The 27,300-nt window shown below is 36.4% G+C and overlaps 2 protein-coding genes across 13 annotated transcripts in view; one reads left to right on the top strand and one right to left on the bottom strand.

Annotated features, from left to right (window-relative positions):
• AGA (aspartylglucosaminidase) overlaps nt 1–12,863 on the top strand; it is a 24,874-nt gene extending 12,011 nt beyond the window's left edge. For 7 of the 9 annotated variants that reach the window (XR_014945331.1, XR_001554925.2, XR_014945330.1 and 4 more), the window contains one exon: nt 9,626–9,892. Coding sequence is in view for 4 of the 9 variants with exons in the window: in XM_015861460.3 (XP_015716946.1) it covers nt 9,626–9,795 (170 nt within the window). In the remaining 5 variants the exon portion in view is untranslated. Of the gene's footprint in view, nt 1–3,679; nt 3,929–9,625; nt 9,893–12,555 lie in introns of those variants that run through there. The other 2 variants (XR_014945327.1, XR_001554926.3) reach the window with 2 other exon arrangements.
• On the bottom strand, nt 7,336–25,396 carry NEIL3 (nei like DNA glycosylase 3). 4 transcript variants are annotated; one of them, XM_015861457.3, is made up of 10 exons: nt 23,931–24,079; nt 22,732–22,847; nt 21,281–21,415; nt 19,970–20,183; nt 19,142–19,216; nt 16,854–17,020; nt 13,760–13,929; nt 12,493–12,907; nt 10,167–10,341; nt 7,336–9,354 (listed from the first exon to the last, which is right to left on the bottom strand). In XM_015861457.3, the coding sequence occupies exons 1-10, from the start codon at nt 24,045–24,047 to the stop codon at nt 9,178–9,180; spliced, it is 1,761 nt and encodes a 586-aa protein (XP_015716943.1). In that variant the 5' UTR covers nt 24,048–24,079; the 3' UTR covers nt 7,336–9,177. The 4 variants fall into 4 exon arrangements, 3 of the variants coding, with proteins under 3 accessions (XP_015716943.1, XP_015716944.1, XP_085401216.1); XM_015861458.3 differs by lacking the exon at nt 23,931–24,079 and adding an exon at nt 25,315–25,396 and having other exon boundaries at nt 8,765–9,354; XM_085545090.1 differs by lacking the exon at nt 23,931–24,079 and adding an exon at nt 25,327–25,379 and having other exon boundaries at nt 8,765–9,354.
• Nucleotides 25,397–27,300: the final 1,904 nt, after the last annotated feature.

A 27,300-nucleotide genomic window follows, 5' to 3' on the forward strand; every position in this document is an offset into this window, starting at 1 on the left:
AATAACAATGATTAATTCTTTAAAGATAACGTTGCAAACGATGAATGTGGCAGTTCAGTTCTGCAGCTGAACTTTAGCATTGCAAAGTGCTGCAAGTGAATCTAGGATTCATTTTCCTGAGAGCTTGAGAACATTGGTGACCTGCTTTTTAGTGTGTTTGTGTCACTGCATTAGCTGGCATAAACAACCAGAAGTTATGACTACATGCTGAAAATGTACTGTAGAGGTGTATTTGATGTCACTGAGTTAGAATTCTAACTTTCTGCATAGTCTGCTCATCCATTCCTGAGGGAAACTGCTCATCTCCATGAGATGTACATATTTAATGCATGTGGTTTAATGATGTAAATTGCTTTGTCATGCTGAGTTAGTTATCATAAATGAAGGGATTAGTTTGTGTGAATTATTTGAATATACAGTTAATTTGACAGTGTATTAAATTACAGATGTGCTGTTCTGAGGCAAATGAGTAAAACTAAGTTTGCTGTGGTTACAAAAAATACTTGCATTTGTGGGCTTTTTTTAAGTTATTCACTTTACTATAAAATACAGAAGAAAATGACACAAAATATGAGACTTGCAAGTTGAATGCTTCATGTCTATGTCTTTTTTGTTTAAGTCTTTATGTTCATTAGCTTCAAGCTAACCTGCTTCTTTCTAATGCTTCTCACCAAATTATCATTTCATTTGATGTAGTGGGGTAAGGAAACACCTTGGTGATATCATTACATTAGCTCTGATATAGAAATGATGCATGTTAAGCACTGAACTACAAGTGTTCTAACTAGAGGGTCTATTCATTCTACATAAGTTCCATTAAGTTTACAGCAAAACAGCACTGCTAAATAACTACAGAGCAGATGTGAGAGTCTCAAGATTTTATGACCAGTTTCTTTGTTACTGTTTGAGCTGCTGAGTCAAGTAACAAACAGTTTTAGATCTTTGTGCATTTAGCAATATTTGCTGTGGTTGTTGTTGTTTGTTGTTTTTTCCCCCAGCCAGTTGGAAGAAATGTAGGTGAATTCACCTGTTGGTATAATACTCTTGGTGTGATTAGCTGGTGTTTACAGTAACAGGTGGTGATATGTGAAATAAAAGCAATTAGCAACTTCAAATTGTGCTAGTTGTTGTGAGATTTCCTTTTACTGGTGATTTTATTTTTTTCTCAGTATGATGGGGAGTATTTGAAGGATGAGCTGTTTGTTTGTTTTGTTTTTAATCATTCTTTTTCCCAGGTAGAGTTGTAAATATGGATGTTTTTTATTATTTAGAACTGATGAGCTCTCGTAACACTTCTGCTTATTTTCCAGGCAGACTCCAAATTACATTTCAGCTGGAATTTCATTTGCTGCCAAATCTTACTTGTTTTGATTGCCTCTCTTGTTTAAAACATAGAAAGCTGTGAGTCTGGCACTTGAACATAGTTGCAAAATTGAGTTGTGTTTTAAATTAATACTTAGTATTTGTCAGTTGAGGATGGTAAGGAAGAACAACTTCAGTTTAGCGAAACAGTAACGTTGGTGTATTTGAATATTCTTAGGTGCAGATGGAAAGAACCTGCACTTATTTACAGGCACACAGGGATTGTTATATAACCTAATTTTCCAAATGGGAGGGAGGCTTTTGTGAAAGTATCAGTTTGTGACTTTCTGATTGTATTTGCAAACTGTATTAATCTTTGTAGTATGTGGGGGTAACAGATCATGGAAGGTGCAGCATGGTGCTCCAACTTTGGCTCTTCTTGTTATAAGATTAAATGCTTAAAATACTTCCTTGTTGGGAACTATTTACAAAAAATGACATTATATAGTTACATATGCACACACATGGCAGTAATATTTCATAATATTAAGCAACCATAATATTGAACCAGCTTATAATTGTAAAACTGAAATGGGAAATATGAGCTAAGTAATTTTTCTCATGTAGAGTTTTATAATCTGGATGTTTTATTGTTTGAAGTGTCAGGAATGTTTGCCTTCATGTTAATTTCCACAGGCTATTACTGCATTCATTTTATTCATTACCTTCAGTTCAGTAGGTTCTCTGTTATTGCACAGGACCTTGGTAAAGTAGATTTGGCTCAGCTGTGAGCAGTAGATTAGGTTTTTAGGAAGTTGTTTCCTTTGTCACCACAACTGTCCTGCATGCATTCATGCCCCGTGAAAAGATTTTTTTTTATTATTATTTGTAAGTAGAAAAACATATTTAGTGTTACCTATTGAACTAATCTGTGACTTAATGATTTATATGATGACTATAGAGGCTGCATTTTTGAGCAAATTGAGACAATATCATAGTAGGTTGCACAGTGGCAATACTACAGATTTGGGATTATTCTAAGCTAGGTCATAAGAGTTTGTTCATAAATAGTCAATGTTATGTTATTTATTGAATAGAGTGTGACAAGCTACTTGACAATCAAAATGCTTGTGCTTCTTGCTTAACATTGCTCCTGGATATTCATTGTTATGAGAAAATTTCCATGGCAAATTTTAATAATCTCTGAGAATGAAGGTTTGATTGGCAAGGTGATGCATAGAAAAGTACAAAGCAACTAAAACTTTCCATAAATTAATATTTGTATCAGCAGCACTCTTTCTGAGAATTAAGAAGTGACAAGGAATTAATTAGCCTGTTTTAGTTGCCTAATCAGTTCTTAAGATGTTTTTCTCTTAAGGATTTACAGTAATAGATGAAATACAGCACTGTAGATTAAAAGGGTAAATGTAAAATTTATTATAAACATTTCTAATTCATATACAGTAATGTTTTGTTAATTTGCTTGTTACTGAAAACTAATTTTCATGTTGTGAAGTAGAAGAGGAATTATATTGGAGTAGCTGCGATGCCAACAATCAGTAACTGTTTAAATTCAATTTCTTGCTATTCTTATGAACATGTCAACATGAAATTACACATGATCTTCCTTCTTGGCTGTAATTTTGACAATTTCAGTTACTTCTTAGTCAAAGTGGTAGCTTCACAAAATGAGACTTGAGGCAAGTGACATCACTGTTGCACAGGTTTAAGGATGCTAACAGCTTTTTTGTGTTTATTAGGTTTTTTTTCTTTCCTGTCTGCTCTCTTTTCTGGTGGTTACTTGTCTGCCAGTCCTGGTTCAGGAACTAGGGCGCACCTGAACATCATCTTGCTTTATCCAGCAAACTGTCTTTTCTGTCCTCCATCTGCCGTTTGTGCAGAATAGCAGATGCCTGCATTTCTGTCCAATGGTTCTGCTGTGGGATTCATAAGTGCTGATCAAAGTGCAGTAACAAATAGCTCCAGGGCAATTCAGTTGAAGCTGTTTTGTGGAGGGGTATGTGTCACATCGCTCAGGAATGTGTAGAATACCGTCTCATGCCTCTAGACACATAATTACAGTGGTGGTAATGAAATCCAATGAAAACCTCTATACTGTACAGAGAGTGATTAGCTGGTAAGGATGCTGCAGAGAAGGCTAAGTTTTGAGCTTTGTCCATCTTTGCATGATTTCAGTTAGTTCAAGATTTTGGTGCCCGTGAAAGAGTGATAATACTTCCATCCTGCAGTATGCATTTATGGAATGGAATTGGTTCTGGTGATTTTGCAGCTCAAAAAAAAAAAAAAAAAAAAAAAAGTTTGTCTAGTTGAAAACTAACCTTAATTTTTTTTATTTTATTTTTCTTTTTTTTTCTAGCTCTTTCTTGGAGCATGGGTAAATAGGCTATTTTGCTTTACCGTACAGTCACCCAGCTGTTATTACCAACACAAAGCATAATGCAGGAGGAAAAAAACCATGCAGAATAGGAAACTGAGGAATGCAGTAACGTTTTCAGCTGGTGACAGTACATTTTCAGACTGGCAAAAGTAATCGCTTCACAGCTTTTCTGAAGACTGAAATAAGGTGCCTGTCTTTCAAGTAGGCTTCATGATTCAGCCTTCAAGCCCACTCTAACCATTTCTCCCCAGGAAAATTCAGAGTAGTAAGAAATGAGGGTTTGTATTAAGAATTCCCACTTAAAGGAGAATTCTAATAAACTATCTGTTGAAATGTTTCCCTTCTGTCTTGTCACATCTTCCTCTTCTGTATTTTAAGTTGTTAATTCTTTAACATAGAGTTTCTATCTTTAGAATGGGTAAGTGCAGAATCTCCATGCAACAGATTTTTCTATTAAAGCCCTTCTCTTTATTAGAATATGAATTTGACTTTCCTATATGGAGGTTGTATGACTTGAAATGTCATATTTCAAAGCAACTGGGGTTTCACAGTGATTGTGAAAATGTGAGCACTGTGAATTCTTGACTATGTAATTGAAAATCACTGTGATTTATGCTTTGTGTTAATATTATCATATTTTTGGCTGACTGCTGTATTTGGGCTCTCAGGAGGATCTGTCACAGGGCTATCCTGGTTACTGTATCACAAAGAGGTTTAGACCTGAGATAAGTGCCTGTTTGCTCAGCTGAGCTAAGGTATCTCCAATTGCATTCAAAAATAGATGTTAATGTTAATTTGAAAAATCAAGTCTTTTGGAGTTGAGATTAGGAATTCAGTCTTGCATAAAGTTTTATAACAGCAGTGTACTGTTATGATAATGTAAGTGCTAATGCCAGATAAATATTCCATCATTTCAATTCGATATTGGCTAATGGTGCTAGGCAGAACCTTTCCCTTTGTGCGTTCACAGGTGGGATGGAGAATGAATGGGAATCTCGGAGATTGTTCCCGACATGCTCTTTTGGCAAATAGTAGCTGTTGTGAGCGGGCTGTACATCACTCTTCAGTAATGAGTAAACTTGAGCTCTGCTGCAAGTTGGTGGCTCAGCCTCTAGAGCTGCCACACAAGTGGAAGCTTGAGAGCACCATACTGAGCTGCAGAGTTGATTTACTGCCCAGTATTGTTCCTATTCCCAGGAAACAATGCCAACCTCAGCGACAAATTTTTCATCGGTAATTTTGATCAAGCAGCCTAAGCAATCTTTAAATAGAAATTGAAGATAATTACCTAAGCTGTCATTAAAAGGTTCATCTCAATCAGCAGAGCCTGCTAGCTGATTGTCACCTGAAGCCTCGCAATTAACAGAATGACTGGTGTTTTTGACCAGATAGCTGAATGTGGCTTGATTAACAGTGCTGTCTCAAGAATAGCCTTTTTCAGTATTTATTACCATCAGAACTGTCAATCCTGCATACTGCATTATGTTGCAGAGACCTTACAATAGATATAGGTAAGTGGTTGTATGTAAAATAGGCTTTAGCTGGTCTTTGGAGATTTAAGTAACAAAGTTCAAGTGCTTAATTTTTTTCGTGTTCTTTATTTATTGACATAGTATTAAATCAAAAATGAAGTTAATTCATCTGTGAACTCAAGAGACTTTGAATTTGAAATTAATGGGCACTAGGTAAAACGGGAGCAGTGAGTAAAGGAAAAATACTGTTTGTTTTGATTTAAAGCTGTACCTAATTTATTACGTGTGAATGAGCATCTCACTGCTGCGAGCTGGGACTTGCTAAAGAATGTTTCAAGTGTACAATTAGTGATCTAACTGCTATGGTCTTGGTTTGTTTTCTTTTGTTTTGTTTTGCCTCCTTTTGTGTGTGCACATGATTCCTTTTGTGCTGCTGTGTAGAACCAAATAAAGTGTGAAGCTTTGCAGTGGGATCAGCTAATACTCAAGTTGCTGTCCAGTTTCTTTGAAAATCTTATTTGCTATGCATAAACTACAAACTATTGGAGTACAATGAGTTGTTACCTGAAGATGTGATGTTCAAGCTGTTACGCTAAGGCCCACTTTGAGTATTTTTGGAGGTGGCTGGAATCAGCCTTGAGTACAGATGTGTCAGCAAAATGTATGCATCAGCTGGTTTTCAATCCAGTGAAGTGTGCAGTTAGATTCACTCATAAACTGAAGTTGAATGCTGTTTAGTCTGAGCTCAGTACAAAATAGGGTATATTTCCTACCTTTTCCAAATGGATCTTTAATATATGTTCTAAATACTTAAATGAAAATTGGACATAGTAAACAACCTTTCAAACATTAAAGGAATAAAAATAAATACTTGCAGGATATTAACATGCGAGATGTTTAACTTGAGCTTTCATCAGCAAATGTCAATACAAGTGTAGCTGACAGTAAGTAAAATTGCATAGTGCAGAAGGACAAAGGAAAGAGTTGAATAGTCTTAAATCTTCTAGCAAAGGGGTTTTGTTTAGCAAGAAAGAGGGCCCACAGTTGCTCTGAAGTCTATGAAAGACTTTGCCATACCTTTTGATTTCATGTGAAAGTAACAAATGTTTCATACACATATTTAGCAGATGAAAGGATGGCATTTTCCACTTCTTTGAATATCCCCTTCCTCCATTAAACTAAAATGCTTTTAGTTTTTTTTCTGTTCAGAAAAATAAGTGAGAACTAGTGCTGCATTTTACAGTGGCTGCAGAAATAAAGTTGCTTGTAATAGTAAAGGTCTGTATTTACAGCTGCAGTGCAGTCATGACTCAAAACTTGAGTGCATATTTTAGGTATAAATGCATTATTCAGCGAATTAGTAATGTAAGACCACTGCTCCAGGCCTCAGTCTATTTGCTTAATTCATATTGCCATCAAAAATGGTAGTTGTGCATATGTGCGTTAAGAAAAACACATGCCTTTAACAAATAGATGGCAATAAAAGTAATTTAAGTAAGGACACAAAGGGCTGAAAGTAGGAAAATTGTGTGATTCTAATCCATGTCACAACTGGGAAGTAAATATTACTTTGAAAATGAAAGATGTACTCTACTTAAATTTAAACTGTGATAGTAACTAAATTGCCTACTGTAGAGCAGAAAATAGGCATGGCATTTGGACTTTCTGGGTTTGAAGTCTACTTCACATCTTGTGACCTCAGTTTGATCCTCTGTGAGTTTGTCATAAACAAAGTTAGAAGATGGTTAAGTACAAACTTCCATTATAAGTCACACTGTCACACATTATAACACTAATGTCTAAAAAAAAATCTCCAAAACTTGTAATATTTCCAAACAAAATGTTCCAGTAAAGCTAGCTATATAGCTGCAATTATTTTCTTGTTTGAAATGCATCAAGCCAAAGAAGCTTATGTAAGCCTGTCAGTTCTGACAGCCTCCTGGAGAGACTTGTAACACAGACGGTTTCTTGGCTATGTACAGATGCAGGAGGTTAAAGTAACAACACTATGTCATAACCCCAAAGTCTCTGAAAATGACTACATTTTTAAACCATTTACAGTAGATTTCATGAGGAACAGAAACCTTAGGGATAGACAGTTCCTCTTTTGACTGAAAACAGCAGGAATTGTAGATGTTTCAGAAAGTATTATTTTTTTAAAAAAATAACTTTTATTTAAAAATAGATAGATAAAGTGTTATTTTAATAATAACATCCAGATTATTTCTCATGCATTTAAAGTATTCAGACTTCAGGAGAAATTACTTTTTATATAGATGAACAGCTGATCACGACAAAATATTTTGGCTTGTATACATTTCCCTAGTTTAAGCAGGATATAGTACATAATTCATTAAAGAATGGTAAATGTACGTAAAATATATTTTTGCTCTATTGCCCAGGTTAAATTTACACATTGCTTATGCAGTTAATTATTTTCACACACACATGTTCTAGAAATAAGGAAATACAAAAGAAAGTAACAGCAGTAGCTAATAGAAGCACTTAATCCTTTAAGCTAGTGTTATATGTAAACAACTATTCATTTACTTGTCTTGCAGGTAAGATTTGGGTAAAAAAAGAGACATAACAGCCTGTTCTCTTTGAAGTATTAAAGTCTGAAAAAGTCATTCAAGTTCTAGCTTCACTGAGAGCTTCACATTTGTTAAAGGCAAATGATCAAAAATAGTTGTATTTTTCATGTCTAGCTAAACCACTAAAGATTTATCCCTGTGCAAGACACCCAACAACATGTAAAAATAATCACTTTCTCTTAATAATAAATTGTACACATAACAGACAATTTTAAAGATTTAGATGTAAAACCCAAATTAGCATAGGATAGTGATGGTACCATCATAGCAATAAGTATCATTGGTGTCTTTTATATAAAGGATCTTTACCGTGTGAAGTAGCTTGTTTTGTTCTCAGGTTGGGTTCAGTAACCCCACTTTAAATAACAGGCTTCATGAAAGATATATACAGAAGCTGGAAAGAATCCACCAAGCAACATATGGATTATTAAGCCATTATACTTTTCTGCAGTCTGACTTTTTATTTTTTTAAATGAAGATTATCATCTCAAAGAAAGTTTTAAAGGTCTTGAAGTGTGGCATAGGCTACTGAAAGGGGAAAGAATAAAGTCTTCTCTGAAGCTGATGTCAAGGACAAAAATTAATTGGTTTCACTGACAGCATGATGTTGATGCTTTAAACTGGGCTATAGTTCCACAGATTAGAAAACTTAAAAAGTATCATCTTCCCTACCACTCCTTCCAACCAAAAAAACAACCCAAAAGTTAAAGAAAAGCAATACTGAGTGGTGGACCATTTACAAGTTTTCAGTTCTGTTTTAACCACAGAAGTGGACTGATTTTATTACACATTTAACATAATTAAATACCAACCCAAATAAAATGTTAAGATCCAGATTTAAGACATAACTAAGAAAACTTCAGTCATGTTATTAGCTGTGTGGCAGTGTATGTCTGTTTTCCAAATGTAACAAGGTCACGCATTCAGTATAGTAAAGTTTAAAATGTACAGTCTGTTGTTTCTTTGCAAGCTCTGAAGAAATGAAACATGAAGCTGTATTGAAGAACACAGTAAATTTTATTTGTTAAAATACATGTTTACATTTATAAGAGTCTACCAAAAAAAGTACAAATTCAGATTAACTCATCCATTCCATAAGTCATATCAGCTTGAAAATCTGCAGTGCTGACAGTGCAGTGACACTCATATGAAAAATAGAAAGTGGTTCATTTATTTGACTGGAAATATAACAGTGTGACACAATATATTGCAAGTTAGTATGCAGCATACAAGCAATGTTTAATGTTACAGGACTCTAAAAACTGGGATAGAGTAATCTGTAGTTTTCTCTTAGTTATGGGAGCTATTTCACTAATTAATCAGTGAACAGGAAAATCAAAAGTAACAACAAAAGAGAAATGACCAATGAGAGTTGTACTTATCTGTTTCTCAGGATGTCTTAACTATAACATCAAAGAATAGACTGTGTAAATGGCTTATTTTCTGCCCACTGGAAAAAGCCACACTGTTTTTCCTTTCCTAATGGGCACACAAAAAAGTTCCTTCCATTATTGGGACCAAGCTTCAGTACCATCTTCATAACGCATCTTTTGCCATGGTTGCAAAATGGAAAACTCAAGTCAGCCCACTGTCAAAAGAAACAGTTTTAGGCATGATTTTATCATAGATGTTTTAAAATTAAAAAGGGAGATGGATCTACAAGAGAGTCCTTAACAGAAATTCTTGCTACTTAGGATAGTTTGATCTCTCTGGTGATCAGTACACTGCATGCTCTTTAATCAGTGTTAAGTATTTCAACTAGGCTTTGTAAGTTCAACTGATGTTAATGCACAGTTTTCTACAAATTATGACATCACAGTCATTATTGACTTAAATTCATACATTCTTTCTGTTGGTAGGTGACCCAGCTAAACTCTTCCCAGTCACATACATTCACAGTGAGACGCTGGGACCACAGGATGCAGCCATGAAGGCTGGCTTGCACAGCAGCGTAGCTGTGGAACCAACAGACAAGACTACAGGATGTGCCCTCGGAGGTTTTCAAGATTTTGTCTTGACAGAGATATAGCTGATGGCCAGATCTAAAGTTTGCGGCAGTCCTTCAACCCAGAGACTGAACTAAATGAGCTGTACAAGTCTCTCCAAATAAAAAAAATTCTACTATGCATCTGCCTTACAATACACTGAAACAAATTAAGAGCATTTGCATGAACAAGTATGTTCTCAGATGTAAGAGAAGTAACTGAAACAATAGGAGTACAGCCATGATTATACTCTTAGTTTCAATTCATTGTGAACAGATGCGGTCCATGAGGTAATTTTAAACACTTGTGCAGTTACAGATGATTAGGGTAAGGTGGCTGCATGAAAAAGTGTTTGAATTAAAGAAAAAGAAAAACCTTACCTATTAGAAAACAGGCCATGAAATCTTATACTTACTTGAAAATAGTTGCACCGAGTTTCAGTGGGTAGAGGACAGCAATAAAACATCCTGCCCTTGTTTTCTCCGTCCTTCCTCACAGTTCTGAGTTTGCAGAGGTGACCGTGTTTACTGCAGCGAGGAGGGCCTGCGCTCAGCGTATGAATATCATCTGTCGAATTAACTTGAGGTTTGCTGTAATGACAGGTTACAAAATGACTTGTGCATAATGCTAAAGGGATTACCAACACCACAGCCAAAGAACTCACTCCTACTGTTATTATGGCACGCTCAGTGCTTATTTGCATACAATGTCAGCTGAATAACTTAACTTGCTTCTCTAATGTAGACTATTGCTCCTTTAAAGGTGAATGATTACTGAGAGTGAATAATCTAAAAAGCATTACACAAACTTTGCTTGGCAATAGCCTTTGTTTTATGCTATTTCAATGCATTCCTAAATTCAGCTGCAAAACAAAACAAATCATACTTCCTCTGTTATACCACCCACCCTAAATCTCACCACATTTTAATTGAACATTCTGCTTTCAGTGGGAAAAAGATCAACTTCAATTAATTAGTCAGAGTTGAAGGTACTTTGTATGCTTCCCAGAATTTTCCTATTCTCTTTACTAAAAAATTACTGTAATGATTGTATTCTGACAAGAAGTAATCTGGCTAAGGGGAGGGAACAGTGCTGTCTGGGTGGGATAAAGTTTATTTCTTCCTCCCTCTTGATTGAGATAGAGATTATGCGAATGCAATACACAAGGTTTTACTTAAGTATTCTTCTTCATGTTACCATTTCTATGCTCTTTGAAATATTTCTAATATGTTTATAGAGCAGAAAAGCAGTGATGAAGCCACAGGGGAAAAAGATCAATTAGTTATATTCATTCTTGTAAAGTTTTCAACTTAGGAAATTTGTCTGGAAGATTATAGTCCTGTAGACAGCAAAGTTTTATTCCAATACCTCATTAAAACATTCTCCCTACCCCTCATCAGGAAAACACAAAAACAAAACCCCACAAAGCTCACACATTTTGTGGTACAGAGTTTTTTGTCTTGTGTAATGCCGAAGTTAGTGGCCCTTGATAACTACCTGCTATTGTGATTGATATCTAATTTATTCCTTGTGCTCTCTTATTCTCATCCCATCTACATCTTCCCTCTGTAGTCTTCTGAGACAGCAAGTAAAATACTTATTCACAGAGTATCGACGTACTAGCAAGGTCCTGTTTCAAAACTGGTTCTTCAATGCAATAAATAACTTCTGTACTTCAGAACAGACACAGGACTGAGAATGCTGTAGTGTATCAGAAACATCTTTTACATTCATCCTCCATAATTTACCACCATCAGTGAAATCTACCTTGCACTCCCATTACTGCTGTATATGTCTGCCCAAGTTTTCCTTAACAATCCTATCACGTTCTCACATTTCTCTTCACTGGAAGTGGATGTGTCTGAACAAACTGCAACTTAATTCAGGATAGGTGGAGCATTAAAGTAATTCCGTATGGGATAGGGAGAAGAGTTAAGAGAAAATAGCAACAGTAGGTTCATTAAGTTACCTTGAACAGAAGTTTGTATTATGAAAAGAAGCTGAAAATTGCTAGCTGACAAATACTTTCAACTAAAACATACAAGTAATTCAGTTACTTTCATTATGGTCTGAGAATTCACGCATTTTAAGTAAGATAGTAAATCCGTTTCTAGCATCTCTAACTTATTTTTAGATAGCTAGCACATTTTAAGGATGTTCCATCATCTACCCATTTCTTTTTAGGTTATAATTAAGAAACATATTGAGCGTACATTCTTTTGCAAATAATGAAAGCAAAAGACTAGAGATCCTGTGTTCACACAAGGAAAACAAGTTAATCAGGGTAGTAGAGACAAAGCAATCACCTGCCTAGTAAGTACTTTAGAAAGGATCATCAGTTTGCATATTTGTAATCTTTCACAATGGTTTCAAGATCCCTCCAAACAAATAGTGAAGGCAAGCAATGATCAGAGAACTCCTTTGGTAGAACTGTGCTAGTTTACCTACTTGAGCAAATCTTTTTTATTCATGAGAATACCTGGACTATGAACAGCTGTTCAATTAACAGCAGTACTGGACAGGTGCCAGACTCAGGACTTCCAGCTACAGCCTGGATCCTTCAGTGCTTTTGAAGTTTCAGTGTAGTTTTAGTTACTCAAGAGGAAATTACCTTTGGCAGAAATCCAAAGACAGCACTGTGTGAACTCCACAGCACAATATTTCATTCATCTTCAGGGGTAAAGATTGTTTATATAATTACAAATAAAACTCAAAACTTGATTATATTTTAGAATACATACCCAGTTGTTACACTGTGTTGGTGAACAGAAGGTACATGATGAGTTTTCTGCTTCTTCTTTAAGGGTTTGAAAGAGAGAGGCTGCTGGCAAGAAGATGAAGCCACAGAAGTTACATTCGCTGAGCAATAATTGTCTATACTACTTCTTCCAGAGGGGTGGATGTTATTTTGATTCTGGCTAAAATTGCCTTTTGGAGTAACATACTCAGAGCATCCATTGGATACTTGGATATCATCTTTCAACACTGCTTTATTACCAAGATCTGTTAGGACAAGAGTTGTATTTCCAAATGCAGCTTGCCTGTTGATCTTTATTTCTGTGCTTGGTTTTCTGAAGTCATTACAAGGATATTTCATGAGATATCTGTTAAAGTCTGCAGAATCTTCAGTGTTCTTTGTCTTCAATGAAAAACTCACTGTGCAAAATGTGAAATAAATACAGCATTAGTTTTTGAGGTAGAAAAGTTTCAGTACAGAACGATTAAAGGATTAGCTTTACCCCTAACACCACACACTCATAACTCTAGACTTTGTTCCTTGGAATACATGTATCAGTTCAAAAAAGGAATGAGACTCTTGAGTCAAATTCTTGTATATCCCTTCACTGAACATTTTAATCACTTTTCTACAAAAGGTGAAGGAGAATGCAAAGTTCCTCTTCAGAAAGAAAACAGGTCTCAGTGGAAAGTCTGTCCACTACCTCTCTTATCTCTTCTTAATATCTAAATTCTACAGAAATCTGCACAGAAGGTAGCAATCTCTATGTCCTCTTATAGGTCTTGTTCACATCTGCTTTCTACCCACCGAGAGGTCTCGATAGCATCATTAAAGATGCTGTAGGAAATATCAACAAATTTAGCCCCAAATCCTCCTTAATCTGTACTCAGAGTTTTGTTCACTTGAAGGAATGTGAATTACTTTTCTGCACCACGCCAGGCGTTTCCTACAGATGTCTAACAATTTTAATGAGAGTTTAAAGTATTGTATTTTGTTTCACTCTTTGCTCCAGCAAAAACAAACGGTCACCACAGAGACTTGTCTATAGAACCTGCAAACAATGCATGAAGGCAAGACACTTTTAGGGTTTAAGACAAGACAGATTCTATGATCACCTGTGTAAGATTTCCTCTAAATCCAACTTTAAATGTGATAAAGTTATATAAATACAATTCACAGTAAGTCATTTCTAGAGTTCTATAATTGTAAAACCTACACCAAAACCACAACCCTCCTTCCCCCAGAACAGGCTCCAGGCAATCTTTCAATACCTTCAGGCCTTGAAGTCAAACAGGCATCACAAGCTTCAGCAGAAGGCTTGTTTATTAGGGTACAGCGTATACACGTCCACTCTTCCTCACAATTCTGAGCTACATGTTCATTAGAACATGACCCCCTGCCACATGCCCAGCCAATTAGGCTATTTCTAGTTGGCAGTTTGCTGTGAAACAGAAGAACGATGTTAGTCTTTTGTGACGTTTCCTCTACAAATTACCTTACATCACTATGTTCAGGGAGGCGAGAACATAGAGAACAAGTAGTACAGCATGCTATACCTGCCTAACAGCATGTCACTGTAAGAGTTTGATTTTCTTCCTTACCTAGAAGGCATCTCTTTCCCAATATTCAGCTTTCCCCAATAAATCTTTCCCAATATTCAAACTAACACTGACAGAAAGTTAACAATGAACAGAGAAACCCTGCAACACAATGCCCCAGCCTCTCTCAATTTCCCTACTGTTCTCGAGTAGCAAGAAATTCAGCAAGAAAGGACAACCAATTCTGTACCTTAACCCCCCAATCTGTTGTACAGAATATTTACTAGCAGATGCATTACTGAATTAAGAACTATTCAGACAGTCACAATCTAACAAATTTCAACAATTTTTTTCCCCCTCTCATGTAAATGGCACCCATTAGGCCACTCTGTCATAAAAGCCAACATAACTGAAAATGTTTAAGTTATAAAAATCTTTCTTTTGTGTCTCCATTTCCTTTTTTTTTTTTTTAAACATTTAGGTGTCTTTGCAGTTATTACTGGTGAGACAAAGCTGTACTGCAAATGTTTCTGAAGAGTTTATCTGTAGTTACTTTCTTTTAAGTTACTGTATTCATATGCTGGTACTTTTATTTAGAACTGTAGTTAATGTTTTAGGCACTGCATGCTACAAATGGCTAGTTTTATCTTACTATTCAAAAACTGTTAGCACATGAAATGAAATGATCAGCTCAATGACATGCAAAATTTTAGGTACTAAATTTGCTAAATTTGCCAAGTCATCAAACATTTGTCTCCATAGTTGGTGAACTGTTGTGGCACTCCTTAGACTTTTACTTACTCTGTAATTATCACTCTCCTTAACAGACATTACAGTATCATCCCAAAATACTGGGGTAGAGAACAAAAGAGGCCAACCAGTAGTAAAAATAACCATTTTTAATACATTATTAGATCATTTCTGCTAGTCAGCTGTCAAGGATTTGTTATGAGACTGAAATTGTTCAGCATATCATCTTTGCAAGTATAATACTTCTCCCCTCAACAATTTAGATATTGCTTATAATGGGTACTGTCTTTATTTTGTCATTTGAGCAAAAACATAAGCTCCTGGACTTAACACAGGAATCACTGAGTTAAATACTGCAGTTTCTCATCTGTACAAAGTCAATTTGATTACATGGGCTGCTTTTTATCTTCAAACATGAGAAGGTTGGATTTGCAGGAAAGCCACCTAAGAGATAAAGACACTTTAAAGTAGTAAAATTTACTGTGTAGCAGAAAGAGCAGTAGAATGCAGCAGTCCGACCATAAGAATAAAGACAGTACCAGAAACAGCCTTGCAGGGAGGTCACTCCAAAAGTAATGCCTCCTGTTTATTTCTGAGGAACTACCACAGATCCAAAGAGCACAATAGCACTACCCAACAGAGCAGATTATCACCTGCAAAACACTATTTTTCAGCACAGTGACTACCAGTAGCTACCCAATTTCATCACTGACAAATAAGATCTTGTACAAATCCACATGGTTGTTCTGAACATGGTTTGTCTTTCACTTCACTGTTGCCAGTGCTGAAAGTAAGAGACAGTACATCCAGGACAGCCTTCATATTTCCATAGCTACCATTACGACAACTTTAAAACACACTATTGCTTAGTTGTTTGTTTTCATAAAGACACTGCTTGTTCTAAAATGCAGAAAAAGTTACTCCTTCCCCTTGCATCATTTCCTTGTTGTGTGCCTCAGTGGAACATTTCCACCTCCCTATTGTTTTTCAAAGTACTTCTCATAACTATTAGGAAAAACACCAACAACCCAGGAGATTGATTTTATCAGCACGTGAAATATTTATTTTCTATGCCGTAATTGTTTATGTTTATCTGCGCTGAGAAGTGATTTTTAAGCATTACACAAAATCCCTTTGGCCATATGAATCTTGAAATTTGGGAGTGAGAGTAGCACAGTAAGATAATTTGGTGTAAAACTTCTATATCTTCCTGTATATCTTAAAAACTTTTCTGTCTTTATACATATATACATACACACTAATGAAAGCAAAGTCTTTAAAATGGAAATTGTGTGTCTTTCATGAGATTGACAGAGCTCAGTACTAAAAAGCAAGATTCTGAGTCCTCAGATGAAAATTTTCAAGAATAACTTAGGTGTGGAAGAATCTGTGAGTAAGGTGCTTTTGAAACTTTTACCTTTTGCCCTTTTGTGATATCAAATGCATTTTGTGCTTTTTCTGAAATAAAAGGCTGCTGCTAGCACAATTTATATGGAACTGAAAGTCTCTGTGGCACACTTATAGTAAAAGCTTTCCAGAACTGTTTAAAAGGAAAAAAAGTCTAAAGCTCTACAGCACTTGCTGCATTCTGAATTCACTTTTGCTTTTCCTTAGTATCTCTCTACATCCAGAACAAAATTATGTAGATGCAGTTGCTTAGATATTCCTGAGGGCCTTCCTATAACAAGGGAGAGAGACACAGATTCCTACCTTCCTCATGCTATTCAACTCACTCACATGTAAGCATCCAAGCCTATTATGTTTCTAACTGAGAAGAGAGAATAATTTTTCTAAACACTGTGAATAAATTAGAATATTTTTTGTTGTTTTTATGATTTCCATGTTTGATTAGTTAGTTTATTACAGAAGGGATCTTTAAAATAAGTACTCTAATCAAAGCTTTTAACCATTTTCAGCAATGTCCAAAACGTTATTATATTCTTTTTAACAAATACAAGTGAGCTTAGATTTAAAACACATACTGGTTTGCATGCAGACATTCTAATTGCTATCTGTTGCTATCATAACAGCACTTTCAGGATATCAGTACCTAAGTGTTATAAAGTCATCATCATACCTAACATTGACAAGCTGGGGATCAGCCTTTTGACATCGAGAGCAGAAGTAAGTCATCCTGTTATTCACTCCTAAACGACACACAGTGATTTTCTCATTGCACTGACCACACATTTGGCGCCTGTACACTTTGTAGTGTTTGTAGAGTGGAGCTCCAGTTTTGCGGCACTAAAATAGAACATATTTAAAACCCAAGTTACAGATACTATATAAATTCTGGTAGCTTCTCTACAGCTCATCTGAAACTAAAATAATAATAATAAAAAAAAGCTGTGTAGACAGAAAGCTTAATGACTAAACAAATATATTAAAGGCATGTCCATGAGGGCTATGTCCTGTATTTCATCTTCTTTTATTTAAAAAACTAACATTAAATCTGGTATAAAGTAGGTGCAAAGTTTTCTGAATATTGGTATAAAGGAAGAAATACACAGAAAACACATTGGCATGGCATCAAGAGATATATGCTAGGGATCCCTTGCATTTAGATGGACCATCTATCTTTGATTTAACACTAGTCTTCTTTGACCTGTCAGCTGCAAGAATACACATGCAGAGCCCATGAGCTCCAATCAACACAGCAGAGAAAATGAATAAGAGTCAGCTTGAGCCCAGTAAAGTTGCTGAGTTTTATCCTACAGCTCATCACACCAGACAGGCTGGCTTGTGAAATGCTTGTTGGCACAATGGCAAGATCCCCATCCCCAGGAGCTGGCAGAAAGTCACGTTAAAGTAAGAAAAGAACAAACTCAAAGGGCACAGTGACCTAATGAGACCCCAAAGATCTGACAAGTAGGCGTATTTCATGAGACAATTCATGTAAAGTCAACACAGGCATACCCCAGCTAAAACTGACAGAAGGAAAAACAAAGTCAGGAAGAGTCCAGTAGAGATACAGCCAATAATTCAGTCAGAAGGAATTAGCAGTAAAGTGTTTGCATTCATAAGCAAGTTTTTGCAGATTTATCCTTAGAAGCCCATTTTTTATTAGTCTTGTTCCATTGGTTATTAAAACCAGATAAAGCAACAGCTTACAACATGAACAAAGTCCCACATACTCCTATCTGTAAGGTGTTAAACTACAAATCAAAGTGTAGAATGATTATTACAAGAATTACAGTATAACAACATTCTATAAACAATGATCACCACTACCATATATTTATCTATTTTTGTAATGTTTTTATTCTTAACAAGTACTTAACTGGTGAATACTTGGTAGGTTTAGTTATAAAAGTTTAAGGTAGGTAAACCAAGCTACAGAAAATGTAAATTTTTTATTGTTAGTCTAAATGCTTGTGACACAATTACGCTTCTTAGTATTATATGCTGATACAGAACCACTTGCTCTCTCTTTATTGGTAGGCTTCCCTATGGAGTTTGGATGATGAAAATATTTCTCTAGCTAGACTAAACACTACTCTTTGGAAGGTTAACAGAAAGCAGGGATTTAAATAGACTAAAATGAAATACATTTATAACCTCTACCATTGAAAGACTGTATTAGAACCTTTCAATCTTTTCCTCCTAGCCTACCAAAAAGAACTTTTAGCAACTCTAGCTCCTTATCTTTCATGAAGAACTTTGAGAAAACAGACAAGCATTTCGTTCCTCTGCATGCAGCTTAAAGAAAAACATTCAAAAAATAAAAGCAACAAGATACAAGAATTAGGCTCAATTCTTTCATTCTGTTTTGGAAAGAGGAAGAGCAACCAGGAACTACAGGGTAGAAAACACAAGAGATTAAATCCTATTGAAGATGTGGCAGTAGGGAAAAGCTTGAGTTTATTTTGCTTTATCAACTGAAGAAAATGTCACAGTTAGGAAGAAATATTGTTAAGATTTACAATGTATTCACTCATAAATGTACTTCTCATTTCAAGTTTCATAAAGCTGCATTAATTGAATTCCCTTAAAAGAATTCCCAGGGGCAACCTCTAGCTCCCAGTGTGAAGAGTGACCATTGTCACTTTACACGCACGTGTTTAACCTCTATTAATTCTGATGTATTGAGTGACTTCACAGCACATGTACAGCAAAACTGTACTGAATTGGCCCACACACACTCTTCCTGTTGCAAGTGGGCCAAAGCTCTGCACATTCTTACAGTCTAGATTTCCCCACTTTTCCATCTCTAGAAAATCTGCGATAAATAGAGAACATCCAAGCAAGACTCCTATTCACTGAAACACTTTGTTTCATTTGTTTTCCTCTTTCCCCTGGTTGATCAAATATAGCTGTGATGCTGGAATCAAGTTTTGGAGGTTTCTTAAAAATATCCATCCATACCTTATAAAAAAGCAGGGTAAAGTCACGTGTCATTTTCACTAAGTGACGTATGTGCTCATCTGTCAGTTGGCAAACCTGCAAATAATACAAATACAATTTTTACAATATTGCTATATCAACTAACAACATTAATGATAAATGTAAAGACACAAGCACTCCAAATGCTGCCTTCTTATTGACCTAAGAGTTCCTGATAATAGAAATCGTATGAACTAGCAACTCTGAATTTGCTCTGCTGGTTGCACAGAGACGACTCCCCTTGAACTTAGAAGTCACTTCAAAAGGATAGTCATCATATCCATGAATGCAATCATACAACTCTAATTAAGGTTAAAATTCACACTTATCCTACAAAGAAGTTCCAGAAATAGTATGTTTAACAATTACTCCCACTATTTTCACCTGCTGTTCTCTACATTCTATGTAATCTCAGTTCCCTTTGCTAACATCAGACTACTTTGCTGCAGAAAGGAGCAAAGAAACCCTAGGCAGTCTTAATTTTATTTATAGGCTGACAATTTAAAGACAGCACAACATGATGCTGAACAAAGACGGGACTTGAAGGTAAAGTTAATTCTCTATAAAAGAAGTTCCAAGCTGTAAGAAAGGCTTGGTGCAATAGATGTCTAACCTGGGAGACAGGAGCAATAATAACAGGTTCCAAGGAAAGCCATATCAAGTTATTCCAATCAGAATGATAGAACTACAATTTAGTTAACAATAGATGAGAAAACAAAGAAGATTAGAAGATAAAATGTTATGTTTATATATATTTATTCTCCTAATACCTTGGGATAATTAAAAAGAATCTTGATGCAATCCACCTACTTTAGCAGCTGGATGGAGACCGCTGTCAAATAGTGCTTCATTTTTTATGATATTTCCAACTCCAGGTAATACTGTTTGATCCAGTAACACATCACATAACATCTGGGTTTTCTGCTGCTTTACCTCACTTTCTGCTCTTAAGAAGCTAAACTTTGAAGAGCACACATCCAAGCTTTCCATCATTCTCACTTTCTGCTCACACTCTGCTGCATTTCTGGAAGAGAAAAACCAACAGAAATGTTTTTAGTAAATCTTACTTATAAGATAATTTAGCAATTGTTTTTTTTTTCCTTAAATCATACATGACAGCGTAACAGGTTATTATTTGCAGATAATACAAAGCGTAAAAATACTACCTACAGGAAGAGGCACAGAAATATCAACCACTCCACTGCAAGACAGTGCAATGATACATATATAGAACATACAAGTATCTGTCCAACATACAAGAAATCATCCTCATTTGATTCAAATTAGCTTGAAAACTAGTTGTTAAATGTGCTTGCAACATGATAATCATGCAACCATAATGTAAGAATGAGTTCATGGCTTCAGTAGGTTTCAACATGAAAAGGAAATGTTTTCTTAAACTTCGATTATTAGGCTAACTATAACCAAACTGAAGAACAAATAGTTGCAAGAAATACAGTAGAAGTTCTCAGTCTTGCAGGAGCTTAGCTGTTCCACAGTATTAAGCTTATATATGATATATCTATGCTATTTGAATTTACATGTTTTTATTTTTTCCCCACCAAACAATTTAGAATGTTTTAGAATTAAGCTTGTTACATTAGTTTCACTAGAAGCAGGAAGTACAGTGCTAAAGGACAAATATTGCTACATAAACATTAATTAGTAAAATGATAGCAATTTGCTGTCAAAAAACCCAACAAACATAACCTTAGGGCCATAGAAGTTTGAAAACAGTAAGTAATTGCTACAGATACTTATTCTTGCTAAGAAAGTTACACTTAAAATTGAAGTAATGGGTTCCAGCTTGCAGATCAGAGGGATGAATTAAATCCAAGTTTCATTAGCAGTCTTGACAATATCTATTGAAGCTATGGTATAGAACTAATTCAGCTGCATGCAAACTGTGATACAAAAATGACAAAATTAAATTTCCATACCAATCAACATTTTAGGAAGTTCTGATTTATTTCTTTTACTTATGATGGCTTTCAGCCAAACATGGTATGATTTTTTATTTTTTACTTCATTCTTAGAATGTGATAAACCAAGCTGCATTTTTTCCCCCTCTTGTTTTGTTGTTTTCTGTTGTTATTTAAAGTTGATTAGTTTCTGCTTTACCTATACTCTGCTGTCACCTCAAAGAAACAAATAATATCTTCTGTAAGCTGTATCTCCAAAACTGGTAATGCTCCATTTCTGTCTTTGCTTCCATCAGGATTAACACGCATGGAACCATTCATACCAAAGTGAATCCTTGAAAAGAAAGAAAATGCTTATGGGTATTTATTCTTAACGTTTTCAAGCATTTGCTTGTCTGGATTTTACAGTTACGAGCTCTTCTCACCTAACCAAGTCAGTAAGCATGTACATAAATTCTAGCCATTAAGAGAAACACAGCAACAGACTACATGTTCACAGAGGTTAATTTACAGAGAAAAGTGCAATATTTTGTAGACAAACAAATACTTAATGACAAAATAAACTCAACATCTGATGTATGTACCTTTTTAAGCTCTCCTTGCCACTTACCAGGAATGGGCATGTTATATAATTGTAGTCAAGTTAAGGCAACGTTTCAGTAGGCATTGTCTAAAGCCAACTCCTTATGTAACATCCTTATATCTTTTACTCATTAATCTTGAAATATCTGTGACCAAAGCTTTCTCCTTACAAAACAGTTCAGTTAGTTTAGTTACCCCATCTGCATTTGCTTCTATTACCTATTGACAGCTCTGAAGTGTCATTAACTAGTCAAGAAAAGTATAAACCAAAACCTTGCACTAAAACTTTGAGAAAGTTCCTTTTAAAGACCGCATTCATGATCATGTCATTAGCCAAGCTTCACTACACTGTTTAAAAGAAACATTGAAATTAGTTGCCAGTCAGCTCATGGCAAGAAGAAACTAATTTATGATCATTACTATCTTAATATTAGAAAGCCTTAAGAAAGTTACAAGATTTCACTCTATTGTGTTTCATTACCTTTATTTGCTGAAATCAAGCAAAAAATTCCTATTTTAATTACAAATAGAAAAAAGCACTAATTAAACTCAGGATCTATTATTCAATTATAGCTTGTAGTAAGGAAGTGATTTTCTCTTTTTATTCAAAGCAAAAGTTTTTAGAATCAGTGCCATACAGCATTGTAAGTGCTTTTTGTTTGATCCACTTTTTTGCCTAAGAGTTCACCAGTAACACATTTCTCCCTCACAGACACTGTCTTATGAAAACCTGGAAAATAAGACCATCTTAAAGCTGCAGTTAGAAGTCTTCTATACAACATTAAGGGGTTCTTAAACCATCAAGACCTCTAAGTAATACTCTTTAGAATGAACTTTGAGTGATGTTCTTTTGATATACTGCAGTAACTACTATGCTGAAAGTAGTATTAAGAGATCAAAGACTCCATTACAAAGAGCTACAGATAGTTACAGAGAGTTTCAAGCACTTGAAGTGAGGACGTACAGAAGTTTCTCCATAACACTAACTTCCAAATCGCTGGACATGACAAAAGCAAGAACAAAAAGATCCCCTGAAAATGCATGGTAAACCTTCTTTTTAGCTCTTACCTCAGAGCTTTTTGATCAAAATACATAAAAAGCTCCTTTCCCAATGTTTCCACACCCCTGAAAACTTGTCCAGTAAGGAAATCATGACTAGAGGCTCTCTCCTCACTTGCAGCAGTCTGAAAATGAGCACACAAAAAGATTAAAACAGAATGAACAAATGCTGAACTTCACAAGTTTCTGACAGCTTGTTTTCCTCACCTGTCAAGGTCCCGCTGAATGGGGACTCAAGGTCTCTAAAGGTCCCTTTCAGGAGTTATTAACTGAATGGAAAAACAGGTTTTGTTTTTTTACATGACATGAACACCATTTATTTTGCCTATTATTGAAATAAGAAAGCACCCCCATTTCACCCTCACATCAACTGTTAACCCTTTCCAATAAAAGTATGCGAGTAAGAGAAGACACGGTAAGGTTTCTTTTCACTTCAATCCACTCAGGTTTGTTTAAAATAAACCAGAGTAAGAAGAGACAGGGATGAAAAACGAACTTGACTTTCAAAATATTCCAAGTAAATCCTTGTCAGTTCAGCACTGATAGCACAGCGTGGCTGCCCTCGGTACTGTCTCAGCAGTGGCCCAAGCCTCGGCGATGGTTTCGGCTCGGGCTGTAAACACGCGAGCGCCCCGTGATGGCCATTTGCTGACGAATAAAGGCAATCAGAGCTGACCTCTGCAGCGCTACGTAAGCAGCACCGAAGGGAATGCAATTTCTCTATGAAATTAGAAGAGTAAGTCCTTACTTCTAAAAAGCTTAGCCCCAAGGGATACAAAGCTACAGACTAACTTGCTGACGGCTTGATTTGAACAGGCATATCTAGAACTACACTCTTTCTTAAGTTTGTTTAGGCATTACCTTCCTGAACCTAAGTCACAAGTTCTTGTACCCTGCCTTACCTACACCAAGGAGGGTGTATGCGTGCTGGGAAGCTAGCTCCCCAGCCTTCTGCCCGTGGGTACCCAGCATACTTGCTTACGATGAAAGTACACACAGCCCCGCGCAGCAGAGCACTAACAGTTAAGGCAAACAACCCCAGCCACCCCCCTAGCAAGAATCAGTCTATATCGCAGCCCGTTTTGCTACCAGAAGAGTTCACAAGCCCCAACAAGTCTGAATCGAAGCAAACGAAAGCACATCTGAAAGCCCCCCCGGCCCCGCTCCTACGGACACTGCAGAATTGGAGCTCGCCCCCTGTTGCTCACCGCAGCGAGAGCTCCGGCCGGCAGAGCGCTGCCCCGCGCGCTGCGCACCGCCTGCCCACGGCGCACTCTCGCCCGCAGGCGTTCCGCGAACAGCGCGCAGCACGGGCCCTCCACCATGGCGCCTCCTCTGCCCTTCAAATCTCCCGCTCGCTGGGAGGCGGAGCTGCCGGACCGAGCCGCCCTGGTGAGTGCCGAGGGAGACGAATGTCCCGGCGTAGCCCTGCAGCGCCCCGAGGGGGGGGTGGTTACGTCGCCGAGTTTGCGCTTACTGTCCTGACGTGCTCAGGATGCGGTGTGGTTTGAATCTGAAACGCTTTTCTCGGCTGTGAGCAAAAGCCTTATGAACATTAAGCGAAAGGCTTTGTTTTGTGAGACCCTTCAGATACAATATATCTTGTATATATCTTGCTTATTTTTCTTCTTAAGAATGCAGTTCTAATGCATCTAATGGTCATGGAATGGTTTAAGTTAGGAGTGACCCTTAAGATCATCTCGTTCCAACCCCCTGCTGCAGGCAAGGACACCTCCTAAAGACCAGGTTGCTCGCAGCCCCATCCAGCCTAGTCTTGCATCCTTCCAGGGAGGGGGCATCCCCAGTCTCACTGGGCAACCTGTTCCAGGGTCTCACCATCCTCACAGTAAATAATTTCTTTCCAATATCCAGTCTAAATCTACCCTCTTCCAATTTAAAGCCATTTCTCCTCATCCTGGAGCTGCATGCACTTATAAAATGCCTGATTAGCAATTTCAGGCTTCCTGTTGTTCCCCAAAACAGCCTTGCAAGTGTGTCTTTTTGTAGGACTAACAATGCATAACTGAAAACTAATTACAGCCATTAAGGGAGTCCATATTTAACTTTTTTTCCTGTTAAGGCTCAGGCCTTGAATACAGCGTGGGAAATTCCTGAAAGAAGAACTTCTATTTCCCTTAAAGGGGGTGACTAAATTAAGTTTACCAAAATAAAAATATGAGTTCAGATATGCTATTGAATGAATTTAGTAAATGCTACTATATAACTAGGATACACTAATAAATCCTTTTCCTTTTTTTTTTTTTCCTTTTTTTTAATATTTCTTTTTTCCTTTTTTTGTGGTTAGCATTATAATTTTAAGTAATAAGTACAAGAGAATTAAACTCCCTAATCAGAGAGCAGAGATCCAAAAACATGGATAAACTCAGACTTCCTTCCTAGGCTGTTAGAAATCAGTGCTTAACACAATTTTCTACATTCACATGTAAATACCTTAACAACATTCCAACAGCTCCCATTATTTGGTTATTAAATATACCGTACTCTGTGATCAGGGAATTTATAATTCGTAAGGTGTAATGATACAAAGACAGTAACAGATATTCAAAAGGTTATTTATAAGGAAAAACTCACCAATACAGATACCTTTTCTGGGATAATGCTGAGGCAAACTCCACCAGGGAGCAGTCTTTAAGAGATGCTGCATTAGTGGTGGTCAGCCCTTAAATGAGGTCTAGAGGAGACGGAGTCAAGCCCCACCTTCCAGGAGCACAGCATAATTACTCTCACCTGTGCTCCCACAGCTGACCCAGCACTTGCCTCAGCTGATTAATCAGAGGTTCAGGCTGTGATTACCAATTTCCCGTACATAACTGGATATTTTTTTCTGTGAATGGCTTCTGTAATATGTTACAGAAGGTTGGGCTTTTAATTCCACATCTAATTTCCAAATAGACATTCCAATGGTGACCATTTAATAAGGTTCTACACTCTTTCCTGCCCATGTACACAAGTGAATTTTAATTAGAGAATGTGGAATAACTCAACTTTTGTGTGCAGTTTTCTCACTAGAAGTTGAACTCAAGCTTCATACAAAATGTTGTAGGTGAGCTTTATATTAAAGTATCTGATGGTGGTTGATAAAGATTTGGGACTTTCATTACTTTAAGAAAAGCATTAGGAATGCATTTGAAATAGAAGTGTGGTGGCAGCACAGTAAGATATACCAGTCTGACAGCTTTATGGTTTCAAACAAACGATCAATGCTGAGCTCTAAAGTAAATGCCTTTTTCCCAGTTTGAAGGACCACCATAACAGAATTAGTAGCGCAACAACACATCATCAGTAGGGTAAAACTAACCTGTTTCATGACAGTCTAAGCACAGCTCACGTTCCCGATTAGTGGGTGAATAATCCAATGCTTGGTGAGTTCTGCATAACAGCTGAATGAGCATCAGCGATTGAGGAAAATTGCTGCTGATAAAGATTTTAAATAACATGTAGGGCAGTCAAGATAGAAATACATAACCACTTGTGTTTTACAGAGATGTAATTTGAATAGTTTTAGCTGCTTTGCACTAGTAGTTCCTCAAGTCAGGGAATCTCAATTGCTGCCATTTAGTTTCAACACCAAACTACTTAGACTATGGGAAATGCACTTGGTAAGAAGCAAGTTTTAAAAGGTGGCAGAAGGATTGTATACAAAATGAAAGTTTTTGTTTAATTTATGTCAGAGTTCTTTGCTAGAATATAACATTTTGTGGCAGGTAATTTCATCAGCAGTTGTTTACAAGTTATTTTGACTTTGAAAAATCCAATGGCCACAAGAAATAATCTCTCCCACAGGTAATTAAATGTGCAAATTTCAAGAACAAACTAGCAAATAAATTCCACTGGAGTGTAAGTTTAATATTTGGCTATTTTTTATTTCCCGTCTTCTGTTCCAACAATGAAATCCCAGCATTCTACTGCACTTAGATGATGGATATGGCAAATAATGTCAAATCACCTGCAGTGAAAGGTAAAACCTTCCTTTGAAGCAGAAAATGAGTGCGTCTACACATGCTCATAAATTTGTCCCAATATTACAGTTGTTTGCACAGCTGCCCATGTTGCATTTCCCAGTGGCACTCTCAGGCACCATTTCTTGATTTATTTATGTGTTTGCAATATTTACATTCAGACATTAGCATACCATAGAACAATATGTGCAGAACTGGACACTCATATTGTTACTGCCATAGTTGAAACATTATTGCTGTTATCATCCCATTATAAAGTAAGTACATTTATATTAAAAATTTCAGTTTTCTTAGAATTATGAAAAGCACAAATATATTTTTTTATTTGTTTGTTTCCATTTTCCAGAACTTGCATGCAAACACTGATTCCCTTTCTTGCTGTACTAGTTTGATAAAAAAATTGATGCAACCAGTTTGCAAGAGTAGAGCTCCAAATGCTCCAACTTTTTATGTGCATTTTCTCTCTTGGATTAATGTATTATCTTTTGTACACAGGTACAGAGTTTAAATACACTTGTTAAGCTTGCAATTAAAAAAGTTTTTTGGGGAAAAAGAAAGATGGTGGCAGGGAATATTATTGTATGGCAAAAATAATCTA

This window comes from Coturnix japonica, chromosome 4 (genome assembly GCF_054131305.1).
Source record: "Coturnix japonica strain WE chromosome 4, WE-NBRP24, whole genome shotgun sequence".
Classification (NCBI taxonomy): Eukaryota; Metazoa; Chordata; class Aves; order Galliformes; family Phasianidae; genus Coturnix; species Coturnix japonica.